This window comes from Rhinoraja longicauda, chromosome 22, assembly GCF_053455715.1.
Source record: "Rhinoraja longicauda isolate Sanriku21f chromosome 22, sRhiLon1.1, whole genome shotgun sequence".
Taxonomy (NCBI): Eukaryota; Metazoa; Chordata; class Chondrichthyes; order Rajiformes; family Arhynchobatidae; genus Rhinoraja; species Rhinoraja longicauda.
The window spans coordinates 21,135,996-21,159,433 of record NC_135974.1 but is presented as its reverse complement, the minus strand read 5'-3'; the positions used below and the strand labels follow the sequence as shown (position 1 = coordinate 21,159,433).

Genomic DNA, 23,438 nt, shown 5'->3' with positions numbered 1-23,438 from the left:
CACTGAAGCAACAGCCAAAAATTACACCAATGTACTTCTTCAGGAGACCGAGGAAAATCAGCATGTCTCCAAAGACTTACAAACTTTTATAGATGAACCATGGAAAGCACATTGTTAGGTTGCATCACAGCTTGGTTTGGGAACAGCTCAGCCCAAAACTGCAAGAAATTGCAGAGAGTTGTGAATGTAGTCAAGTCCATCATACAGACTAGATTCCCCACCATTAACTCTATTTACACTGAGTTGCTTCAGGAAAACAGCCAACATAATTCAGGACCTTTCCCACCCCAGACATCCCTTCTTCGCCCAGCTCCTGTCATGCAGAAGGTACAGAAGCTTGAATGCATGTACCACTAGACTCAGGAACAGCTTCCATCCCTCTGTTATTAGTCTTCTGAACAGTCCTTCAACTTCATAATTAACCGCATGTCAAACAGACTCAGGCTAATGACTTGGATTCAAACTGTCTGGAAGCCTTAGCATGCAGCAAATCTTGTATAAATACAGTATATACAATGCTCAAAGATTGGCCTGCAAGATCGAGGAAGCTTTGTAAGTGACACAAAGAGAGGTAAACATGGAATAGTTTCTGAGCTATCGACCCATCTCATTGAGACGGTGCCAAATAATATTGAAATTACTCGAAAAGTTTATTCCTAAGTAATGCCCAACATATGTATTTAAAAAAAGGTTTTGCACCCATTTGCGACAGCAAAAACAGCGTAATGATTATCACCCTATTTAATCCTTGTGAACGGCTTGCAAATATTTTTCCCTCACCATACATGGAATTAGATGGAGATAATAAAAGTATTGAATTAACTGTAGAGCAGTCAAATTTTGGATAGAAAATAAAAGGCACCTCAGTGCTATTGCCGTGACTTAATCTAATGCTTGGGAGAGTTATCAAGGTCTTCAATGTGCCATTTCCAAATTGCAATATTGTGAAAATCCAATTATGTCATTTGGTGCATTCAAATTGTTACTTTAAATATTACTTTAAATTTTCAGGGGGTATGGGGAAAAGGCAGGAACGGGGTACTGATTGAGAATGATCAGCCATGATCACATTGAATGGCGGTGCTGGCTCGAAGGGCCAAATGGCCTCCTCCTGCACCTATTGTCTATTGTCTAAATAATGTAGAGTACTTTCAAAGTTTGAGCAACTTGTGAGCTAGATGTTTTATAGTAGAAACATATTTTCCAATATTGTATACTAATATGTTATTGAGTCTGAGTTGATGATGTATGCAAGTGCCACTTCACGACTCTGTATACTCGTGTCGCTACTTTCAGGGAACTATGTGTCTCTAACCCGGAGTTTCTCTGTTCCACAACAGAGTCCTACCATTTATGGTTTAATTTACCAAAATACTACACCTCACATTTGTCAAGTGTTAAATTCCATCTACCGTTTCTTAGCCCACTTCCCCAGCAAGTTCATAGAGATTTTGTTATCTCAGTTAAGCTCCATCACTACAACACCAATGTCGGTGTCATCTGCAAACTTACTACCCATCTAACGATATTACCTTCCAACTTGTTAATATAGGATGACAAAACTGTGGATCCCATATTAATTTATGTGGCACACTACTAGTCACAGGCCTCCAATCTGAATAATAATTCCCCATTACCACCCTCTGACTCCTTCCACTGCCAACTTTGTGTTTGATTGACTAGTTTACCTTGGATTTTATGAGATCTAATTTCTCAAAATCATATACCATGTGGATCATTAAATCCTTGCTGATGTCCACATCGGTAACATCTAATACCCTGCCCTCGTCAATCCTCTTGAAAAACTCTTCCAAAAAAATCAAATTCGCAGGACATGATTTCCCATGCACAAAGCATGCTGACAATCCAAAATTAGTCCTTGCCTTTCCAAATGCTGATAGATCCTGTCCCTCAGAATGCCCACCAGTAACTTTCTCACCACTGATCTTAGATTTTCCAACTATAGTTCCATGGTTTGTAGTTGCATCTCTTCTTAAAAAAGGCAAAACTATGACCACTCTCTAGCATTCTGGTACTTCACCCATGGCTAAAGCTGCTGCAAATATCTCTGCCAGGGCCCCTGTGATTTTTTTCCCTAGCTTCCCACCATGTCCAATGATACACTTGATCAAGCCCCAGGGATACTACTTTACCTCATCTGCCAAAGCATAAGGCCCTCTTTTTTCCCTCCCAATTTCTCTCTGAAGTGCACTTCAACATTTCTTATATTCCAGGGGATTTGCTTGATTCCAGCCGGCTCTACCAGACATACACCTCTTCTGATTTCCTGCTTCAAAATCGACATAGAAAATAAAAAGCTGGATTTAAATTTGGATTCAAATAGGTTTTAGATTTTTTGTTTATAATTAAACTTTCAAAAACTAATAATTAAAGACACGACAAACAACAGTTGGTACTGCTGCTGCACAGTTCCAGCATACTGATTCTGATGTGCTGTTTGTATATTTACCCTGCAACCACATGGATTTCCCCCAGGTATTCCCATCTTCCCAAATCTCAAAGACTTGCTGGTGAGACAACTGGCTACTGTAAGTTGCCCATACAGTAACAAGGCATCAGGAGAATCGAGGTCATATAGTTCTAGTGTAGAAACAGGCCTTTCTGCCCACTGTACCAATGTAAACCATCATGTTACCCAAAGGAAACTTTGTAATTGCATTTCTCAGACTCTGTTCCACCACACTCCCCAGGGCCCAACCATTCACAGTGGATGCCCTGCCCTTGTTTAACTTCCCAAAATGCATCACATTGTACTTCTGAATTAAATTCCATCTGCCATTTGTTTGTCCACTTTACCCATTGATCCTATTGTCCTATTGTAATATTAAACATGACTGTAATATTAAATTTATCTTTTTCACTGTCCACAATAACACCAATTTTTATGTCATCTGCAAATTTACTAATTATGTCACCTATGTTATAATCAAAATCATTATCATAAATGACAAGCAATAGGGAACTCAGCACGTGCTCTGTGGCACAAGATTGCTGCAATTCATTTTTGAGTGTCTCCAAACTGAAAAACAACTCTCTGCCACAACCCTCTACCACAGCCTACCAAGCTCATTTTATATCCAACTGGCAAGCTCCCCCAAGATCTCACATCTTCTAACACTCAGGAATAGCCTGAATATGGGATCTCGGCAAAGCCATAGACAATCTTCTTGGTTACTTCAAAAACCTTCATTATATTTGTGATACAATTCCCTACACGCAAAGCCATGTAGTATATCCCTAAACAAGTGCAAATAAATCCCATCTCTCATAATCCCTTCTAATAACATTCCAACATTGATACAAGGAAGCGTTGATGGTTAGCAAAGAAAACAGCATATAGGGAAATAAAAAGGGGAACAAAACCGATGGAAATGCTCAGAGCCAACATAGAAAGTACGAGGAATTTTATTTGAAATAAGAAAACACGACAAACATTTATGGTTCAAACAGAGCTTTTATATTCTGAATACTCCTGAATAATCTGAATTTTGCATCAGATTAAAGTCAGAAGTGCTAGACAACTGGCATGTGAAATAATATTTGTAGTAGTGTTGCCCCTTTCCTAAAATATTTTAAATAAATTAAACTCTATGTTTTGAATTGTGCTATACCAAGCCAATTAAGACAGTAAATTGCTGAGTCACACAATTCAGGATTTGTCAAATCCATAACTTTGGGAAAAATAGTAGAGATTGGCATAGTGTCTTCAGTTTCAAAGTTACTGAGAGAAAGATCATTCAAATTTCTATCAATGCTTTTCATCTCCTGGAAATGTGCATATGGATTCTGCACCACACAGTGTGCGAGAATTGTCCAGATTTGCTAACGGAAAATGGTTGAGCAGGCACAGGACTCTCTGGATGCTGACAGAGTTGAATCTCAGTTAGAACTCCTTGTCTTCTTTAGGGAGGCGGACAAAAGAACAAAAAATATGGCAAAAACTAAGATAGTGCATACCATACCTGGTTGTCATTTGTTATTTCCAAAGGTACTTTAGATATTGTATCAGATGTTGGTAAATTTTGTGTAATCCATTCACATAAATTCACTTTTGAAGGTGTTGAGATTTCTGATGCTTCATTTTGAGACATTTGCTTAAATTGATGGACATCTGAGAGAGAGCTAGTTTGCTTCTCTTTTCCAAAACACACAGGTTGGTCATTCTCTAACATTTTTTCAAATGTTGCTTGCACAGATGTATTTTTTACTTTGCTGCTGCTGCTATCTTTATCATGCACAAGATGCCGATATTTCTTTTTAAGAACAATGTATTTTTCACCCTGAAAATGTAAACAAAACAAATGGATTACTAATAGTTATTATATCCCATTTTTTTAAAAATATCAACAATATTTAAAGGACCAAAAAAAGATATCCAAGAGCCCAGACTGAAACAAAAGCTTGGACTAATCGAATAACGATTCACTGCATCTATATTTTCAAACATCTTGTGGTGATTAATAAAATACACATCATTTTGTGACTCTCTCGCTTTCAGATTGCATTCTTCTAAGAGATAAGCACTCAGATATGAATGCAAGTGATGCTGCAAAGGCTATTGAGACTAGTCAGAGAGAAAGGGTGCTCATGATTCATGAGAGTAGGAAATGTTTTCACTTGTTTTTTTAAAATTTAGCTTTATTTTTTTCTAAATGGACTGAATTGCTTCTTTTAGAATTTAACTCAGATTCTAATCATTCATACTTTGAGGGCTGCAGTGGTTCCAAAAGAAAAATGAACTGGAGTATATTCTGTTTTATATATATTCCATCATCCCTTTCCCTTTTCTAAAATCATTTCATATCACATCAATAGCCAAACAATCTTCTTCAATCATAGTGCCCCTGCTGCCCCACAGAATTTTGTTGGAGCCCTGCCCTGCCCACTAGCAGTCTCTTCCTATCATCCCTAATAATACCCCTAGCTATTGAGAGTGAGGTCACATGCAAATTGGAGGAAACTATTCAATCCAAGGACTGAATAGATTTAATGGAGTGCTGCTTAGGGATTTCAGTTATACGGTTAGAGTCCAGAAGTTGGAGCCTCTTTTGAGGAAAGATTGAGAGAAATTTGAGCAAAAATGTACAAAATCATGACTGTTTTAAACAGGATACAGAACAATTTGTGTATAATCTCACTCTGGCAATGGGGGAGGCCCAGGACAAAAATGTTAGTATGGGTATGGGAAGGGGAGTTAAAATGGCTAACAACAGGGTGATCCAGTAGGCCTTGGCAGACCAAGCACAAGCATTCTGCGAAACACCTCCAATTTGTAGGTGCCCGCAGCACCTCATATAATTGATAACACGACTGTGACTAGCAATGGAACATTTATGATACTGGAAGTATGTACAACCATTATTGTAAAGCTATCAGCAGTCGAGGTAGAGAAGCCCATGGCAATAAAACTATGTTTTTAAAAAGTTGACCAACAATTCAAAAAAATTACTGTGTCAAAGCTGATAGGAAATGGTACAAATTTAGACAGTTTTCTAACTGAGTTCAGTAGAGGAGACAAGATTGGTTCGAAGAGTACTGCAATAGGCAAGTTGAAATATAATCCAAGGTTCTTGCTTCTTGTATTTACCTATTAAAATTATCTAGCTTTATAGATGAGAAGTGATGAGAAATGAAATCTGCATTAGTCAGTTTTTGGCTCTCAGTAGTGAACTTAGTAGTAAACTCACATGTAAATTTCAAACTTTGAAAGGTAAAACCACTTTTGAATTTAGATTAAAAAGGAATTAATATAGAGCATAGTGGTTTGCCAGCACCAACTAATCAAAAATTGCAGCAATTTTTGTTTGGTTGTGCCTGCTACTCCTCACAATAACATAATGACACACTGAATATTTTTATTGACTCCCCTGTACTACTATCTCATAATTGGTCACCTAGGAGTAACAGTAAAATTCAGCTACAAAGCAAAAGCAAGCTGTATAACTGGGAAAGGAGAGCATGGAAGAGAAGTATAAAATATAGTTAATACTCACATCTTCATGTTTCACCACTGCAATCCGGTTGACAATATCTTTGAAGATGTCACGATATTTAGCTGCGGAAAATACAATTTTAGTGGTTTCGCATTTTAACACCACTCGGAGACTGCATTTTCTGTATAGGTAAGTTTGACTAAAATAAATACAATACATGCATCATGCAAATGACCAGAGTCTGCAACAATATTTCTACAGTATTTGTAGGCAGAGTAGCCGATGGAGCCTGCGGCGGGGGCCCCAGAGGCCTCAGGCAAGGACCTGCCAGCGTTGTGGTGAGGTTGGTGCGGCGACCGATGATGGCGCTGAACGACCAACAATCGAGACGGACACATGAAGTGGGGCTTCGGCCGCGGTGGGGCCTCGGCGGCAGTGAAGCCTTGCAGCGATGGGGCCTCAATGGTGGTGAAGCCTCGCTGCCGCGGCGAGGCCTCGCAGGTCGACCCACAGGAGGGAAGGGGAAGAACAATGGAGGACGCTGCTTGGGGGAACTACTGTGTTGGGGAGGGGGAGAGAACAAAGGAGGAGCCGGCATACTTTGTAACTCTGTCCGCGTCGTAGGTGGCTGCTATTTGTAGACATTGGGTATGCAAGCAAATAAATTCACTGTGCCTTGTCACATGTGAGAATAAAGTATTTCATTCCATTCCCAGGAAGAGCACAATGTGAATTACTACTTAATATATTTAATGGTTCTCAAAAAATATAAAATATAATGTAGGATAACTTCTAAATGGTAAAAAAGAGGCAAGGGCACATAAAGCAAACACCCAAATCTCATTGATGATTTTAAAGAACTCTCAAACTTCACGAAATTTCCAGCATCCAATTTTTTTCCACTTTATATCAACCTTTCTGGCTGATTTATTCAACAATAATGAATTAGCAGAAGGATTTCTTATTATAAAATGTACATTTGCAGTGCAACTATAATTCTGCACAAATGACCCTCAAACTTCTTTTTAAACATTTGTGGATGAAAGACGTCATCACAATTGAGATTAATGGTTCAGTACAGTTCAGAGGAAGCACTGCCTTAAATAATCATTTTATAGCCATGAAATATTTTGTTTTAACCACACAACAGATAACAATCACAATCACAATCATATTTTATTAGCCAAATATGTTTTGCAACATGTGAGGGACTTCATTTGCCATACAGTCATAACAATAAAAAGCAACAGGACACACTAAATACATTTTAACATGAACATTCACCACAGTGAATCCTCCACATTCCTCACTGTGATGGAAGGCGAAAAAAAGTTAAATCTCTCCCTTCTTTGCCCTCCAGCAGTCTGGGGCCTCTAACCTTCCGTTGACGGGACGATCTTGACTTCCGTAGCCGGCGGCGGCCCTTCCTCGTCAGGGCGATCAAGCTCCTGCATCCGGGGGGGGGGGGGGGGGGGGGGGGGGGAAAGAGTCTCATCTCCCCGCACCGGCGAGCTACCCCGGGTCGGGGCTTGTCGAACTTCGTGCAGCTTGGAGCTCCCAACCGGTCCCAACCCAAGACTGCGAGCTCCTTGATGTTAGGTTCGCAGGCCGCGTTGGAGCGTCGATCCCAGGCAAGGGATCGCACACTCAGATGTTAAGTCCACACCTCGCAGGGGCTCAAAGTCAGTCCCAGGCAAGGCAACCAGCACCATGATGTTAGGCCACAGAGCGACCGGAGATACGACCCGCAAAATAATCGCATTTCCGGAACGGTATTTCATTCGTCACACACAAAGGGAAATGCTAAAGTTTGTTAGCCGTCTACTTAATGGTGAAATGGTTTCCAAACGGCAAGCCAGGAATGGTGTAATGAATTAAAAACATTGCCTTTGAGATTGAAATAATCATTTCAAATAATCACTTTTAGAGCCCTTTAAGTTGAAGACATTCAACAGCAGTCTGCGATATCAATCCAACATGTTATTGAATTTAATATTTAATTTGTTAACACTGTTGGAAAGTAAACTTTTGAAGTTGGCATTGTTTACTTTCATTTGTTTAAAAAAAACATCCTGCAGTTCTCTCAACACCCCACCTCCAAATTCTGTCTGTTTATTCTTAACTAAATAATTAATCCAAGATAAAATCAACTTCCTTTCGTGGCAAATTGTTCCAGGAGTTTATGATTATATGTTAGATAAATATTCTAATGCTCTCCAGTGCCTGTAGAGTGTTTGAACTTCAATTCCAATGTAAATATTACCTATTTACTGCAAATTTCATACAGGTTCAGACTGTACCTAATAGAATACACTTTTGTATTTTGTATGTAACCCATTCCTTCTCTCCAGAGATGCTGCCTGACCCGCTGAGTTACTCCAGCTTTTTGTGTCTACCTTCGATTTAAACCAGCATCGGCAGTTCTTTTCTACACTGTATGTAACTAACATGGTTTCTAAATTGATGCAAGTTAGGTTGTACATTTTGCACTAATGGTTAGTGTGAATTAAAAAAGATACTGTAGCGACCATAGAGAATGGTCCAGGTCGTCGAACCCTCGGATTGGCCAGCGAGGTCACGTGGGAGCGCGACCGTGGGGATTGGTCCAGGGAACGACATCGCTGATTGGCCAGCGATGTCAGGTGCGCGTTTGGCGCCCGATTTAGCCAGTTCGGCGAAGTCTTCAAGGAAGACAGTAAGTTTATATTGGTTGTCCTGTAACTTGTTGTTTTGGCTTTGTATTCGTGTATTGCGGCTGCAATAAACTTCGTCTACAACTTACAAGTTTCGGACTCGCCATATTGGTGACCCCGAACGTGATCTGGACGATCACCGACTGAGAGGAACCCGACGCCTCGTTGACGATGACCGAGCAGGGCACACCGGAGTCAGCGCGGCAGGCGTTCATCTTCCGTTATTTTGGACGTACGCACCGCAAGCTTGGTTTATCCACGCCGAGGCCCAATTCCATATAAAGAAGGTGTCGGACGATTCCACGAAGTACTTCTACCTCGTCAGCGCTCTATCGCCGGACACAACCAAGCGCGTGATGCGGTTCATCGTAAATTCACCTGCGGAAGACAAGTATGAAACCATGAAGAAGGTATTACTGCGAACCTTCGGGTTAAATAAGCATGGTGGTGCGGCAAAACTTCTGCACCTACCGGAGCTTGGAGACAAACTGCCTTCCGTCCTCATGGCCGAAATGATGGTGCTAGCCGGTGAGCATACGGATTGCCCGATGTTTGAACAGGCATTCCGCGAGAAACTTCCCGAGGATGTCCGACTGCTGCTTACGGATTGTTCTTTTAAGGACCCCGAAGCATATGCAGCGAAAGCGGACGCGCTCATGGCGGCAAAAAACAAGGCAAGTGGTTCGATCAACAAAGTCTCGACATCGGTGACCACGCCACAGCGACAGCAAGATGGCGCCACGTCTCCCGCCAATTCTCCGAAAGCCCGCCAAAAAGATCCGCACAAGCGCGGCTGGTGCTATTATCACCTACGATGGGGTAACGAATCCCGCAACTGTCGTTTGCCTTGTACCTTCGCGGGAAATGCCTCGGCCGATCGTACATAGGGGCAGTTACGATTGGCCAGAACCGGCGCCTCTATGTCCATGATCGATTCACGGACACAGAATTTTTGGTCGACACGGGAGCCATCGTCAGCATAGTGCCGCCGACCGACCTCGAAACCAGATCGGGTAAGACAGGTCCCACCCTCATCGCGGTTAATGGCAGCCCAATTCGCACTTTCGGTACACGGAAGATGTCCCTTGTGTTAGGCCTCCGCACGTACGAATGGCCATTCATCATAGCCGACGTCAAACAAGCGATCCTGGGCGCAGATTTTCTCTGGGCTTTTTCACTGGTTCCTGATGTCCGCGGTAACGACCTCCGACCCTCTGCCGAAGATGAGCACGTCGCTCCGACAATCGCCTCCTCACCCAGCCCTACTGTCCAGGCCGTCGTCACGGCCCCCGACTCGTATGCTGCGATTCTGGCAGAGTTCCCAGAGCTGCTCGTCCAACGTTTCGACGCACCTTCGGCTAAGCACGGTGTGGTCCATCACATCCGCACCGAAGGCCCTCCCGTTTTCGCTCGGGCCAGGAGACTACCGCCAGACAAACTGGTGGTGGCAAGGGCGGAGTTCCGGAAGATGGAGGAAATGGGAATTGTCCGTCAGTCTGACAGCCCGTGGGCCTCGCCGTTACACATGGTCTCCAAGGCATCTGGGGGGTGGAGGCCATGTGGCGATTATCGGCGTCTCAATGCTATCACCACGGCTGATCGCTACCCCATACCGCACCTACAGGACTTTTCATCTGGCCTGGAAGGAGCGGTGGTGTTTTCCAAAATCGATTTGGTGCGAGGATACCATCAGATTCCGGTGCGACCGGAGGACATACAAAAAACTGCAACTATTACTCCGTTCGGGTTGTTTGAATGGTTGCGTATGCCTTTCGGTTTAAAGAACGCGGCACAGGCTTTCCAGCGACTGATGGACCGCGTGGGCCGGGGTTTACCCTTTTTGTTTATTTATTTGGACGACATCCTGGTAGCCAGCCCCTCAGTGCAGGAACACCAGGCCCATTTGCGGACCGTGTTCCAGCGGCTCCAAGACCACGGGCTCATTATCCAACCCTCCAAATGTCAATTCGGCCTGCCCGCTCTCGATTTTCTAGGGCACAGAATTACTCCTGCCGGCGCCGTCCCTTTACCCGAGAAGGTGGAGGCTATCCGGGCTTTTCCCAGGCCCACCACAGTTAAAGGTCTGCAGGAGTTCGTAGGCATGGTTAATTTCTACCATAGATTCGTTCCGGCAGCGGCGCGAGTTCTGCGCCCGCTTTTCCAATGCCTTGCAGGGAATCCGGTAGAGTTGTTGTGGTCCCCGGCCGCAGAGTCGGCTTTTACGGCAGCTAAGGCAGCCTTGGCAGACGCCACCATGTTGGTCCATCCGAGCCCCTCCGCCCCCACGGCCCTGACGGTTGACGCCTCTGACGTGGCGGTGGGTGGGGTTCTGGAGCAGCAGGTTGGTGGCCGTTGGCAGCCTTTAGCGTTTTTCAGCCGGCAACTAAATTCGGCCGAGCTGAAATATAGCGCATTTGACCGGGAGCTTCTAGCTCTCTATTTAGCTGTCCGTCATTTCAGGTATTTCCTCGAGGGCCGCCCATTTGTGGCCTTTACGGACCACAAGCCATTAACATTTGTTTTTTTGAAATTGTCTGACCCATGGTTGGCCCGCCAGCAGCGGCACCTGACTGCTATCTCCGAATTTACCACAGATGTCCGTCATATCGCAGGTAGGCTTAATGCCGTTGCGGACGCCCTATCTAGACCTGCTTTTCCCCCTATTTCGGCGGTGGACTGCGAAGTGGATCCCCAGGAGCTCGCGGAGGCACAGCTCCTGGCGGATACCGTTTCGACGTACCAGTCCACCACTTCGGGATTGAAGTTGGCCCAGGTAGCTTGTGGGTCGGAGGGCACGAAAGTCTGGTGCGATGTTTCTCTTCCTCGTCCCAGGCCGGTAGTACCGCCCTCCCTTCAGCGCCGGGTTTTCGATGCCATTCATGGGCTGGCGCACCCGTCCATCCGCTCCACCTCTGCCTTGGTGGCAGCGAGGTTTGTCTGGCATGGCCTGCGGAAACAGGTAGCGGGGTGGGCACGTTCCTGCGTGCCCTGTCAGACCGCTAAAGTCCAGCGCCACGTCCAGCCCCCCGTACAGGATTTCAAAGTCCCGGCTTTTCGTTTTTTCCACATCCACGTGGATTTGGTCGGGCCTTTGCCTTCCTCCCGGGGCTACACCCACCTCCTCACGGTGGTGGATCGGTTCACCCGGTGGCCAGAGGCTTTCCCATTGTTTGATATTTCGTCCGCGTCTTGTGCTAGGGCTTTGGCCCTTCATTGGGTAGCTCGTTTCGGGGTCCCGGCAGTTATTACAACTGACAGAGGGCCACAGTTCACTTCGTCCCTCTGGGCCGCGCTGGCGGAACTGTACGGGTCCAAATTACAACCCACAACTGCATATCACCCCCAGGCAAATGGACTCGTAGAAAGGTTCCACCGCCAACTTAAGGCGTCCCTCAGTGCAAGGCTTGAAGGCCCGGACTGGGTAGACCAACTCCCTTGGGTTCTTTTGGGCATCCGGACTGCTCCTAAGCCAGATCTCGGTGCGTCGTCCGCAGAGCTGGTATATGGCTCGACCCTTCGAGTACCCGGAGATCTGTTTCCGGACCCTTCAGCCCTGCTCCCTACAGTCCCAGCAGCGTTAGCATCTCTCCGGGAACGGGTGGGCTCCCTGGCTCCAGTACCAACTTCACGTCATGGGTGTCCTATGGTACATGAACCGTCTTCCCTGAAGGACTGTGAGTTTGTTTTTTTGCGTAAAGATGCCCATCGCGCCCCGTTGCAGAGAGTCTATCAAGGGCCGTTCCGGGTTTTACGTAAGGGAACGGCTACTTTCACCTTAGACATGGGCGGCAAGAGTGAACTCGTCTCGGTGTCCCGGCTCAAACCTGCCCATTTGGACCCGGATCAACCAGTCCTGGTCGGTCAAACCCCTAGAAGAGGCCGACCTCCGTTAGTCCCGCCCAGTCCACAAACCCCCGTTCCGACAGTTCCTCCAGGACCCCCCGTTTCGGCAGTTCCCCTAGGACCCCCCGTTTCGGCAGTTCCTCTAGGACCCCCTGTGCCGGTAGTTCCTCCAGAACCTCTCGTGCCGGCTGTTCCACCAAGTCCGGAACCTCCGGCTCCTGTGGTTCAGGCTGTCCCTCTCCGTACTCGTTATGGTCGCGAAATCCGGCTCCCTGCTAGGTTCCGCACCTCGGGTTCTGGGGGGGGTCATGTAGCGACCATAGAGAATGGTCCAGGTCGTCGAACCCTCGGATTGGCCAGCGAGGTCACGTGGGAGCGCGACCGTGGGGATTGGTCCAGGGAACGACATCGCTGATTGGCCAGCGATGTCAGGTGCGCGTTTGGCGCCCGATTTAGCCAGTTCGGCGAAGTCTTCAAGGAAGACAGTAAGTTTATATTGGTTGTCCTGTAACTTGTTGTTTTGGCTTTGTATTCGTGTATTGCGGCTGCAATAAACTTCGTCTACAACTTACAAGTTTCGGACTCGCCATAATACTACACATTCTCCCATTTTCATTTACTTTCAGTAGGTTAATCGGCTGACTACAATGACGGCCATTTTCATAAGCTCAGAAGTTGCTACAGAGTTCCAGTTTGCCTGGCATGTTGCTGTATCTTATCTTCCGAGGACCATTAGACGTAAACTTCCATTCAGTTTTCAGAACTTCATCCAGCGTATATATTTAGGCTTCCATAAGAATGACAGATAAGCAGGTCGTTGATCTGGTTAACCAAAACTAACAGAAGAAACCCCAGCAGAAACCTTCCAGCTCATTGTCTAGCAGAATCATCAATCTATCTGGCCTATATTGGTCTTTCAGAGGAGGAGGTCAGATGATATGGTATGGTATGAAGAAAGAAACATCTACTGGCATTAGCAAGGCCTACAAATCGAATGTTGGATACCTGCATTTAGCCAATATTTCACATAAATGTTCAGATCAGTGCTCTCCTGACATGCTAAATAATATTTTTTTGCTTAACCATTAACTCATTCAATTGCTGTGTGGAACTCAGTGTTTGAAAGGATGCCATTAATAGTGATTAAGTTGTGAATTCCATGCAAATGAAGCATTGTGAAAGTGTTAAGTATATAAATGAACATATGGAAATATTCATCAGTAAATGAAAGTTTTAAAAAAATTGCAGATGTTGGCAATCTTAAATAAAAAACAAAATTGCTGGAGAAACTCTGATCAGACAGTATCTATGAAAACAAACTTAACATTTCAGGTCTGACAACCAAGAGAAGAAAGAAAGAAAACAGTTCAGATAGCAAAGAAAGTGGATGAAGGCTATGGCAAAGGGAAATTCTTTGATAGGGGCAAGTAATACAGCAGTTAAAAAACAAGTGTAATGTGTTGCTGAAGTTATTAAGTCTAATTATTGTTGTATAGTCTGGACATGCCCAGCAGGCCATAACATAAAATGTAAGTAAAAGAAGATGGCAGACAAAATGACCATTCCTAATATAAACTGGAAGGTTTAAGGCCTTTTAAAATATTGTTATAGAGCTGTACAGCACACAAACAGGTTCTTTAGTTCATCATATGTAGAAAAGAACTGCAGATGCTGGTTTAAATCGAAGGTAGACACAAAATGATGGCGTAACTCAGCCGAACAGGCAGCATCTCTGGAGAGAAGGAATGGATGAAGTTTCAGGTCGAGACTCTTCTTCAGATTTTAGTTCATCATGTATATACCGATCTTTTTGACCATCTACACTGCCCCAATTGGCTTCCATGTTAAGCAGTCCCTGCGGTACACCACTGGCTAGAGACTTTCAATCAGAAAAGCAACCATCCTCAACCACCTTCTGCCTTATATCCCAGGTCAATTTTGCCAATACCTTGGATTGCATGTGCCTCAACTTTCTAAACTAGATTGTCGCGCAGGACCTTATTAAATGCTTACTAAGGTCCATATAGACAACGTCTATCTCTCTGCCTTCAATCATCTTATTTATTAATTGTTCTTTGTTACTTCCACAAAAAGCACATTTAAATTAGCAAGACATGATTTCCCTAGCACAAACTCATGCCAACCATTCCGGATCAGCCCCTGCCTTTCCAAGTGCACATAAATTTTAGAAACAAGGAACAGCAGATGCTGGTTCACAAAAAAGACAAAGTACTGGAGTAATTCAGCAACTCGGGCAACAATCTGGAGACCATGGAGATAAGAAAGATGACATTTCAGGTCAGGACACTTCTTTGGTGCATAAATTCTACACCTTTTACTTTTCTTCAATAATATCCTTACCACTGGCACAAGGCTGTATAGGAAAATAACTGCATGTGCTGGTACAAATCGAAGGTATTTATTCACAAAATGCTGGAGTAAATCAGCAGGTCAGGCAGCATCTCAGGAGAGAAGGAATGGGTGACGTTTCAGGTCGAGACCCTTCTTCAGACTGATGTCAGGGGGGTGGGACAAAGGAAGGATATAGGTGGAGACAGGAAGATAGAGGGAGAACTCAGAAGGGGGAGGGGAAGAGAGTGACAGAGGAACTATCTAAAGTTGGAGAAGTCAATGTTCATACCACCGGCCTGCAAGCTGCCTAAGCGAAATATGAGGTGCTGTTCCTCCAATTTCCGGTGGGCCTCACTATGGCACTGGAGGAGGCACATGACAGAAAGGTCAGACTAGGGTGGGGAGGGGGAGTTGAAGTGCTCAGCCACCGGGAGATCAAGTTGGTTAAGGTGCACTGAGCGAAGGTGTTGAGCGAAACGATCGCCGAGCCTGCGTTTGGTTTCGTCAATGTAAAGAAGTTGACATCGAGAGCAGCGGATACAATAGATGAGGTTGGAGGAGGTGCAGGTGGACCTGTCTCACCTGGGAAGACTGTTTGGGTCCTTGGATGGAGTTAAGGGGGGAGGTAAAGGGACAGGTGTTGCATCTCCTGCGGTTGCAGGGGAAAGTGCCCGAGGATGGGATGGTTTGGGTAGGAAGGGACGAGTGGACCAGGGAGTTACGGAGAGAACGGTCTCTGCAGAACGCAGAAAGGGGAGGGGATGGGAAGATGTGGCCAGTAGTGGGGTCCCGTTGGAGGTGACGGAAATGTTGGAGGATGATTTGTTATATATGCTGGCTGATGGGGTGGAAGGTGAGAACGAGGGGGATTCTGGCCTTGTTACGAATGGGGGGAGGGGGAGCAAGAGCGGAGCTGTGGGATATAGAAGAGGCCCGAGTGAGAGCCTCATCTATAATGGAAGAGGGGAAGCCCCGTTTCCTGAAGAATGAGGACATTCCTGATGCCCTAGTGTGAAACATCTCATCCCGGGCGCAGATGCAGCGTAGACGGAGTAATTGGGAGTAGGGGATAGACTCTTTGCAGGAGACAGGGTGGGAAGAAGTGTAGTCCAGATAGTTGTGCGAGTCAGTGGGTTTATAGTAGATGTCAGTCACTAGTCTGTCTCCTGTGATGGAGATGGTGAGGTCCAGAAATGGTAGGGAGATGTCAGAGATAGTCCAAGTATATTTAAGAGCAGAATGGAAATTGGTAGTGAAGTGTATGAAGTCAGTGAGTTCTGCATGGGTACAAGAGGTAGCACCAATGCAGTCGTCGATGTAGCGGAGGTAGAGTTCGGGGATGGGGCCAGTGTACGTCCGGAACAGGGATTGTTCGACGTACCCGACAAAGAGGCAGGCATAGCTAGGGCCCATGCGAGTGCCCATAGCTACGCCTCTGGTTTGGAGGAAGTGGGAGGAGTCAAATAAGTTGTTACGGGTAAGAACCAGCTCTGCTAGGCGGAGGAGAGTGTTAGTAGATGGGGATTGGCTGGTTCTACGGTCGAGGAAGAAACAGAGGGCTTCAAGACCATCCTTGTGGGGGATGGAAGTGTAGAGTAACTGGACATCCATGGTAAAGATGAGGGAGTGGGGGCCTGGAAACCAGAAGTTATCGAGGAGACGGAGAGCATGTGAGGTGTCTTGGACGTAGGTGGGGAGGCAGAACAGGCAGAAACAATGGGTCTGCCGGGACAGTTCTGTTTATGGATTTTACGTAGAAGGTAAAATCGAGCCGTGCGAGGCTGGGGAACGATAAGTTTGGAGGCATTAGAGGGAAGAGCGCCGGAAATGGCGAGGTCCGTGATGGTGTTGATGATTAAGGTCTGGTGTTCGTCGGTGGGGTCATGGTCCAAGGATAAGTAGGAGGAGGTGTCAGAGAGTTGTCGGCTGGCCTCGGTCCGGTAGAGGTCAGCATGCCAGACTACCACAGAACCTCCCTTGTCAGCGGGTTTGATGATTAAGTCAGGGTTGTTGCAGAGTGAGTGGAGAGCTGCACGTTCAGAAGGGGAGAGGTTAGAGTGAGTCAGGGGAGTGGAGAATTTGAGGCGGTTAATGTCACGCCGGCAGTTGGAGATGAAAAGTTCTAGTGAGGGTAGTTGGCCAACCGGGGGGTCCAAGGGTCCACTGGAGACGGGAGAAGGGGTCATCACTGGGGGGTGAGGACTTCCCATGGAAAAAGGTTTGGAGGCGGAGGCGACGGAAGAAGAGCTCCAAATCATAGCGGACCCGGAACTCGTTGATGTGGGGGCGTAGGGGAATAAAGATAAGGCCTCTGTTGAGGACGACCGTTCGATGTCTGAAAGGGGGAGGTCAGGGGGGATGGTGAACACCTGGCAAGTGTGGGGGTTGGGGTCGGATGAAGGCAGGGGGGCAGGCAGAGGTGGAGGGGATGTATGGTGAGGGAGTGGTGGGTTGACAGAGCAGAGGGAGGCATGAGGACCGATGTGGGGAGTGGTTAGGGTCGCATGCCTAGAGGGGGAAGGGGAAGACACAGTGGAAACCTTGCTGTGGTTCCCTGCAGTAGGGGGTGGGCAGTTGGACCCAACGGCGCTGTGGGACTCTGCCTGGTGGGGACCGTGGGCCCAGCGCGGTGTCTGTGAGCCGGGTGAAGCTGCGACCTGCTGCTGTGACTGGGAGCCCAGTACAGCGACGGCTGCAACCTGCTGCTGGGCGGTGGAGCGGTGCGGGTCGACACAGTTGCTGGTGGAGGCCCACGGGGAACTGGAGCCCGGGAAAGCAGCGGTCAGCACAGTCAGCGGATGGTCGGGAAGGACGTCGGCAGCGAAGAGGTCTGAAAGGTCGGCGGCAGCGGCGAAGAGGTCTGGAAGGTCGGCGGCAGCGGCGGTGAAGAGGCCTTGGACGTCGGCGGTAGCGGCCCCGGGGAGGTGGTGGAGGTCGGTGGCAGCAGCAGTGGAAGCCTCAGGTAGGCCTTGGACGTCGGCGGCAATGGCCCCGGGGAGGCGGTGGAGGTCGGCGGCGGCAGAAGCCTCAGGTAGGCCTAGGGAGTCAGTGGTGGCAGCCCCAGGGAGGCGGTGGAGGTCGGCGGCTGCAGCGAAGAGGTCTAGGAAACAGAAGGCAGCGGCCCCCGGCTTTACCAGCATCTGCAGTTATTTTCCTACACTATCTGTTGCTTTGGAGAAGTTCTCCTCCTCTCTTTGACGAGAGTTTAGCAACATGCTCTCTCGCTGCTCCCCCTCTGTGATTTCTCTTGATCTACAACCACATTTTGACAGACTCGCTACCACAGCCACGTCTGCTTTCTTGGAACTTGCCTGCGCCTCCATCTTCTGCCTCGGGGCTTCCAGCTCCTGTTCCAGACCTCCCAATTTGGACTACAGGTTCCAACAGTCTATCCGCCGCTTTTCCCTACAATTCTCCTTCCGTGCCCTGCGTTGTACTCTGACTGCGATGCGCCGGCACCAGCAGGTCCTCGCTTTGAGTCTCCCGCAGCTCCAGGCCTCACTAACCCACATCTGCAACAGGCCCCAACTATACTTCATTCTTTGCCGGATCCACGCCCTCAACACTCGATTCCTCGCCTACCTGGACTCCACCAAGGCTCGCAAACTCTCCCACTCCCTCATCGAACAATCCCTGTTCCGGACGAACACTGGCCCCATCCCCGAACTCTACCTCCGCTACATCGACGACTGCATTGGTGCTACCTCTTGTACCCATGCGGAACTCACTGACTTCATACACTTCACTACCAATTTCCATTCTGCTCTTAAATATACTTGGACTATCTCTGACATCTCCCTACCATTTCTGGACCTCACCATCTCCATCACAGGAGACAGACTAGTGACTGACATCTACTATAAACCCACTGACTCGCACAACTATCTGGACTACACTTCTTCCCACCCTGTCTCCTGCAAAAAGTCTATCCCCTACTCCCAATTCCTCCGTTTACGCCGCATCTGCGCCAGGGATGAGGTGTTTCACACTAGTGCATCAGAGATGTCCTCAGGAAACAGGGCTTCCCCTCTTCCATCATAGATGAGGCTCTCACTAGGGCCTCTTCTATATCCCGCAGCTCTGCTCTTGCTCCCCCTCCCCCCATTCGTAACAAGGACAGAATCCCCCTCGTTCTCACCTTCCACCCCATCAGCCAGCGTATCCAACAATCATGCTCCAACATTTCCGTCACCTCCAACGGGACCCCACTACTGGCCACATCTTCCCATCCCCTCCCCTTTCTGCGTTCTGCAGAGACCGTTCTCTCCGTAACTCCCTGGTCCACTCGTCCCTTTCTACCCAAACCATCCCATCCTCGGGCACTTTCCCCTGCAACCGCAGGAGATGCAACACCTGTCCCTTTACCTCCCCCCTCAACTCCATCCAAGGATCCAAACAGTCTTTCCAGGTGAGACAGAGGTTCACCTGCACCTCCTCCAACCCTCATCTGTTGTATCCGCTGCTCTAGATGTCAACTTCTTTACATCGGTGAAACCAAATGCAGGCTCGCCGATCGTTTCACTTAACACCTTCGCTCAGTCCGCCTTAACCAACCTGATCTCCCGGTGGCTGAGCACTTCAACTTCCCCTCCCACTCCCAGTCTGACCTTTCTGTCATGGGCCTCCTCCAGTGCCATAGTGAGGCACACCGGAAATTGGAGGAACAGCACCTCATATTTCGCGTTGGCAGCTTGCAGCCCAGCGGTATGAACATTGACTTCTCCAACTTTAGATAGTTCCTCTGTCGCTCTCTTCCCCTCCCCAGTTCTCCCTCTATCTTCCTGTCTCCACCTATATCCTTCCTTTGTCCCGCCCCCCTGACATCAGTCTGAAGAAGGGTCTCGACCCGAAACATCACCCATTCCTTCTCTCCTGAGATGCTGCCTGACCTGCTGAGTTACTCCAGCATTTTGTGAATAAATACCTTCGACTGGCACAAGGCTCACCGACCTGGCTAATCTCTGCTGCCTTCCTTAAAGGAACAAGATTAGCTATCCTCCAGTGTACTGATAGCTCACTTGCAGCAAACAATGATGCAAAATCTCTTTCAGGGACCCAGCCATGAAACATTCTGGGATATATCTTATCTGGCTTTGGGAATTCTTCAATGCTTCAACATTCTATGACATCTAACACCCCGCCGCCTTCTTCATACTGACTCACTCCAGATGTACTCCTACATAAATGTACTATTTCTTACTTCTTCGTGAATATAGCCGGGAAGTAATCATTTAGGACCTCACTCACATCACTATATGGTTGATAATGTAACAATAATTGATAATTTAAATACATTGTTTGCTATATTAACACTCAACACTTTAAAGGATAAGACTAGTACAATGTAGCAGTCATTACCACAGACTAAACAGGCAATTGTTCCACAATTTAATATATTAAATATATTATTATTAATTTGTGGATTGGCAATACATTTTTCTGCAGCATTGCTGGTAGATTTGTTAACCAAAACAAAGATTATAACATGCTTTAAGGTTCAACTCTAAGTTTTGTATAATCTTTCAAAAAAATCTCAACTGAATTCTGGGCCAAAATGCAGAAAAATATTTCATGAACACTGGCTCCTTTCCATGTGAATTACATACAGCAAACTAAAAATACAAATCATATAATGTGCCCAATTTTTTAAATTAAATCTTTCCTAGACTTTTCCCATCAACTAACATTTCTGCAAAAAGGATGACCAATAGAAATATCTTACAACTATATTTCTTTCAAGAGTGAGAAATGCTGCCTGTAGGCAACAAGTTTCATGAATTCATTGGGAACCAATATATCTTGAAACAAACACGGTTACAATAGGTGAATATTCTTTTGAAACAGCCACATAGATACACTTTATCCAGCAAAAGTACAGAACTCAGTTCTTATGGAAATAAATAGTTGGGTTTTCCATGATCATATCTCAACGTATTTGGCTTTACATCAGTTATTACACACAAAAACTAGGCTTGGTGCTTAAAGCATTTGTTTTCCCTAATCTTTTCCTATATTCTGTCCTCGGTTATCAGAGTGCAATTGTGCGAACAATGGTCCAACATCTACTCCTCAACGTTGACAAAACCGATCCAATGTGAATTAATGATAAATATTTTTTCCAACTGAATACTGAGAAAGTCATAGTGTTGTTTTCAATCCCACCCATAAATTGCATTTATACCTCTGTACCATCACCCCACACTGGTATTGATTTACTGGTGATCTGTAGACTTGACTATTTCAATACACTTATACTTAGGTCTTCCAAGTTCCACAAACGCATGTCACCCAAATGTCCACACACGATGTCATACCAAGTCATATCAAATCAATTTCACCTTTACCATGCTCTCCAACTAACAATGAAGGATTTACTATAAAATAAGAGATTTTAAAATGACATCCATAATACCAATACATAAAGCAAATTAACCAATGCCACTGCTTCCTTGTGATTCAGTATGTAGCTAAATACTCCATCAAAAGTCTATAGGTGTATGGTGGAGAACATACTGTCTGGTTGCATCACATTCTGGTTCAGTAACTCGAATATCTAAGAACCAAGGAGGTTGCAGAAAGTGGTGAACATTGACCTATCCATCATGGGTATTTACCTCCCCACCAAAGGGATCTACAGGAGGTTCTGCCTCAAAAAGGCTGCGAATATCAAAGACACACACCATCCTGGCCATATTCTCAACTTGCTGCTACATTGGGACAAAGGTTCCAGAGTTCCAAGTCCAATGAACCCATGACTCATTTGCATTGTTTTTTTCAAGTACAACATATTCAATGTCAGAAGACTATAATGGTCATCCTGACAACCCCCAATTAGAACCACAATCAAATTATCAGCATTGGGTAGTAACTACAACTAGACAACTAGTAAACACACTATAATGAAGCCAGCCTAGCAAAATTGATCATTGTGATCTGGATTTATATTGACCCTTGGCAGCAGCACTCATCCAGTGGCCAGCCTGCCTCTCTTCAAATAGCCAATATTATGAGTGCACCTATGAGTTTATATGCCCCAGTATAAGGCTGTAGGATCTTGACCAAATCACAATGGTCCTTTTCAGAAATCGACAAGTCATTGAACTTTACTGTGTAGGTTGACAACAGAGTAATTATTTTTATTGTAGACACAAAATGCTGAAGTAACTCAGTAGGACACTGGGGATGACTCAGCCTGTGAGTCAGGAGAGAGGGAGTCTAGAAATATGAACGGGTAAGGCATAGATAGAGTAGATATAACCTCAGAATTAAAGGGTGTTCTTTTAGAAAGGGGGCAAGGAGGAACTTTAGTCAGAGGGCAGCTAATCTGTGGAACTCAATGCCACAGAGGGCTATGGAAGCCAAGTCAGTGGATATTTTTAAGGTAGAAATAGACACATTCTTGATTAGAACAGGTGGCAAGGGTCATGGGGAACAGGCAGGAAAATGGGATTAGGAGGAAAGATCAGCCATGATTGAATGGCAGAGATGACTCGATGGGCCAAATCGCCTAATTCTACTCCTATAACTTGTGAATTTATGCCAGTGTGAAAGGGACAGATCAAAGCAGATGATGACAAGGAAATGTAGAATGGTTCACTGTCAGATATGGGGAAGATGACAAGGAGGCAAACAATCAGTAAAATTAATCAGGACCGTGATTGCTCATCTTGCCACAACCACATGGCCATGCCTTTCACGCCCCCTCCTCCCCGTTACCTTCCAATTCACCCCACACCTCCTGGAGTAAACCTGACGCCTCCAGGACCATCCACGCCCCACATGGTCAATCCGGCCAGTTCAGGTCGTCCTCCGGTGGCTGGCGCTCGGGTTGACCATTCACACCGCCATCAAAACCCTGACATGCGCGGCATAAACTCCGCCACAAACCACCATCGAGGTGTTGGGTAGGAAGAAACTGCAGATGCTGGTTTACACCGAAGGCAGACACAAAATGCTGGAGTAACTCAGCGGGGCTGGCAGCATCTCTGGAGAGAAGGAACGGGTGACGTTTTTCGGGTCTCCAGCATTTTCTTGTGACTGACTAACCAGGTGGTGCTTGACCAGCGGAAGCTCGGCCGCTCTCTCACCTTTCAGCTGCGGCTCGGGGGCGTTGATAAACGTCTTGAACCTCTCCACCAGCTCCTTGTCTTGGACACGGCCGCCGTTTTTTGCCAAGAAGTCGACCAAAGCTTCTTCTTGCAGCTGCTGGCCAGACCCGCACGCCGCCATCGCTGTGTGTGTGCGTGTGTGTGAGGCAAGTAGACGCCGGCTGTCCGCCCGCCCGCGCGCTGCTAACGGACTCGCTCCGAGCCCGGGTGGATCGCGCGCCGCCCGCGTCCCGGCTTCAAATCGCAGCTGCCTGACTCACCGCGCATGCGCACTCTGCAGCCACGCGTGCCAATCGGCGCCTGCGCAGAAGCGTATATTACCATGCTCATCCCACACTGCTGAGTTCTCACCCAGGGATATTATCATATCATATATATACAGCCGGAAACAGGCCTTTTCGGCCCTCCAAGTCCGTGCCGCCCAGCGATCCCCGTACATTAACACTATCCTACACCCACTAGGGACAATTTTTACATTTACCCAGCCA

At 46.5% G+C, this 23,438-nt stretch overlaps 1 protein-coding gene across 1 annotated transcript in view; it reads right to left on the bottom strand.

The window, feature by feature from the left end:
* The window catches only part of LOC144604678 (ankyrin repeat domain-containing protein SOWAHC-like), a 54,119-nt gene extending 30,913 nt beyond the window's left edge, over positions 1-23,206 (bottom strand). The window contains exons 1-3 of the mRNA XM_078419321.1: positions 22,930-23,206; positions 6,015-6,076; positions 3,984-4,301 (exon numbers count right to left, since the gene is read on the bottom strand). Of these exons, the coding sequence (XP_078275447.1) occupies positions 3,984-4,301; positions 6,015-6,076; positions 22,930-23,071 (522 nt within the window). The 5' untranslated portion in view covers positions 23,072-23,206. The remainder of the gene's footprint in view (positions 1-3,983; positions 4,302-6,014; positions 6,077-22,929) is intronic.
* Positions 23,207-23,438: the final 232 nt, after the last annotated feature.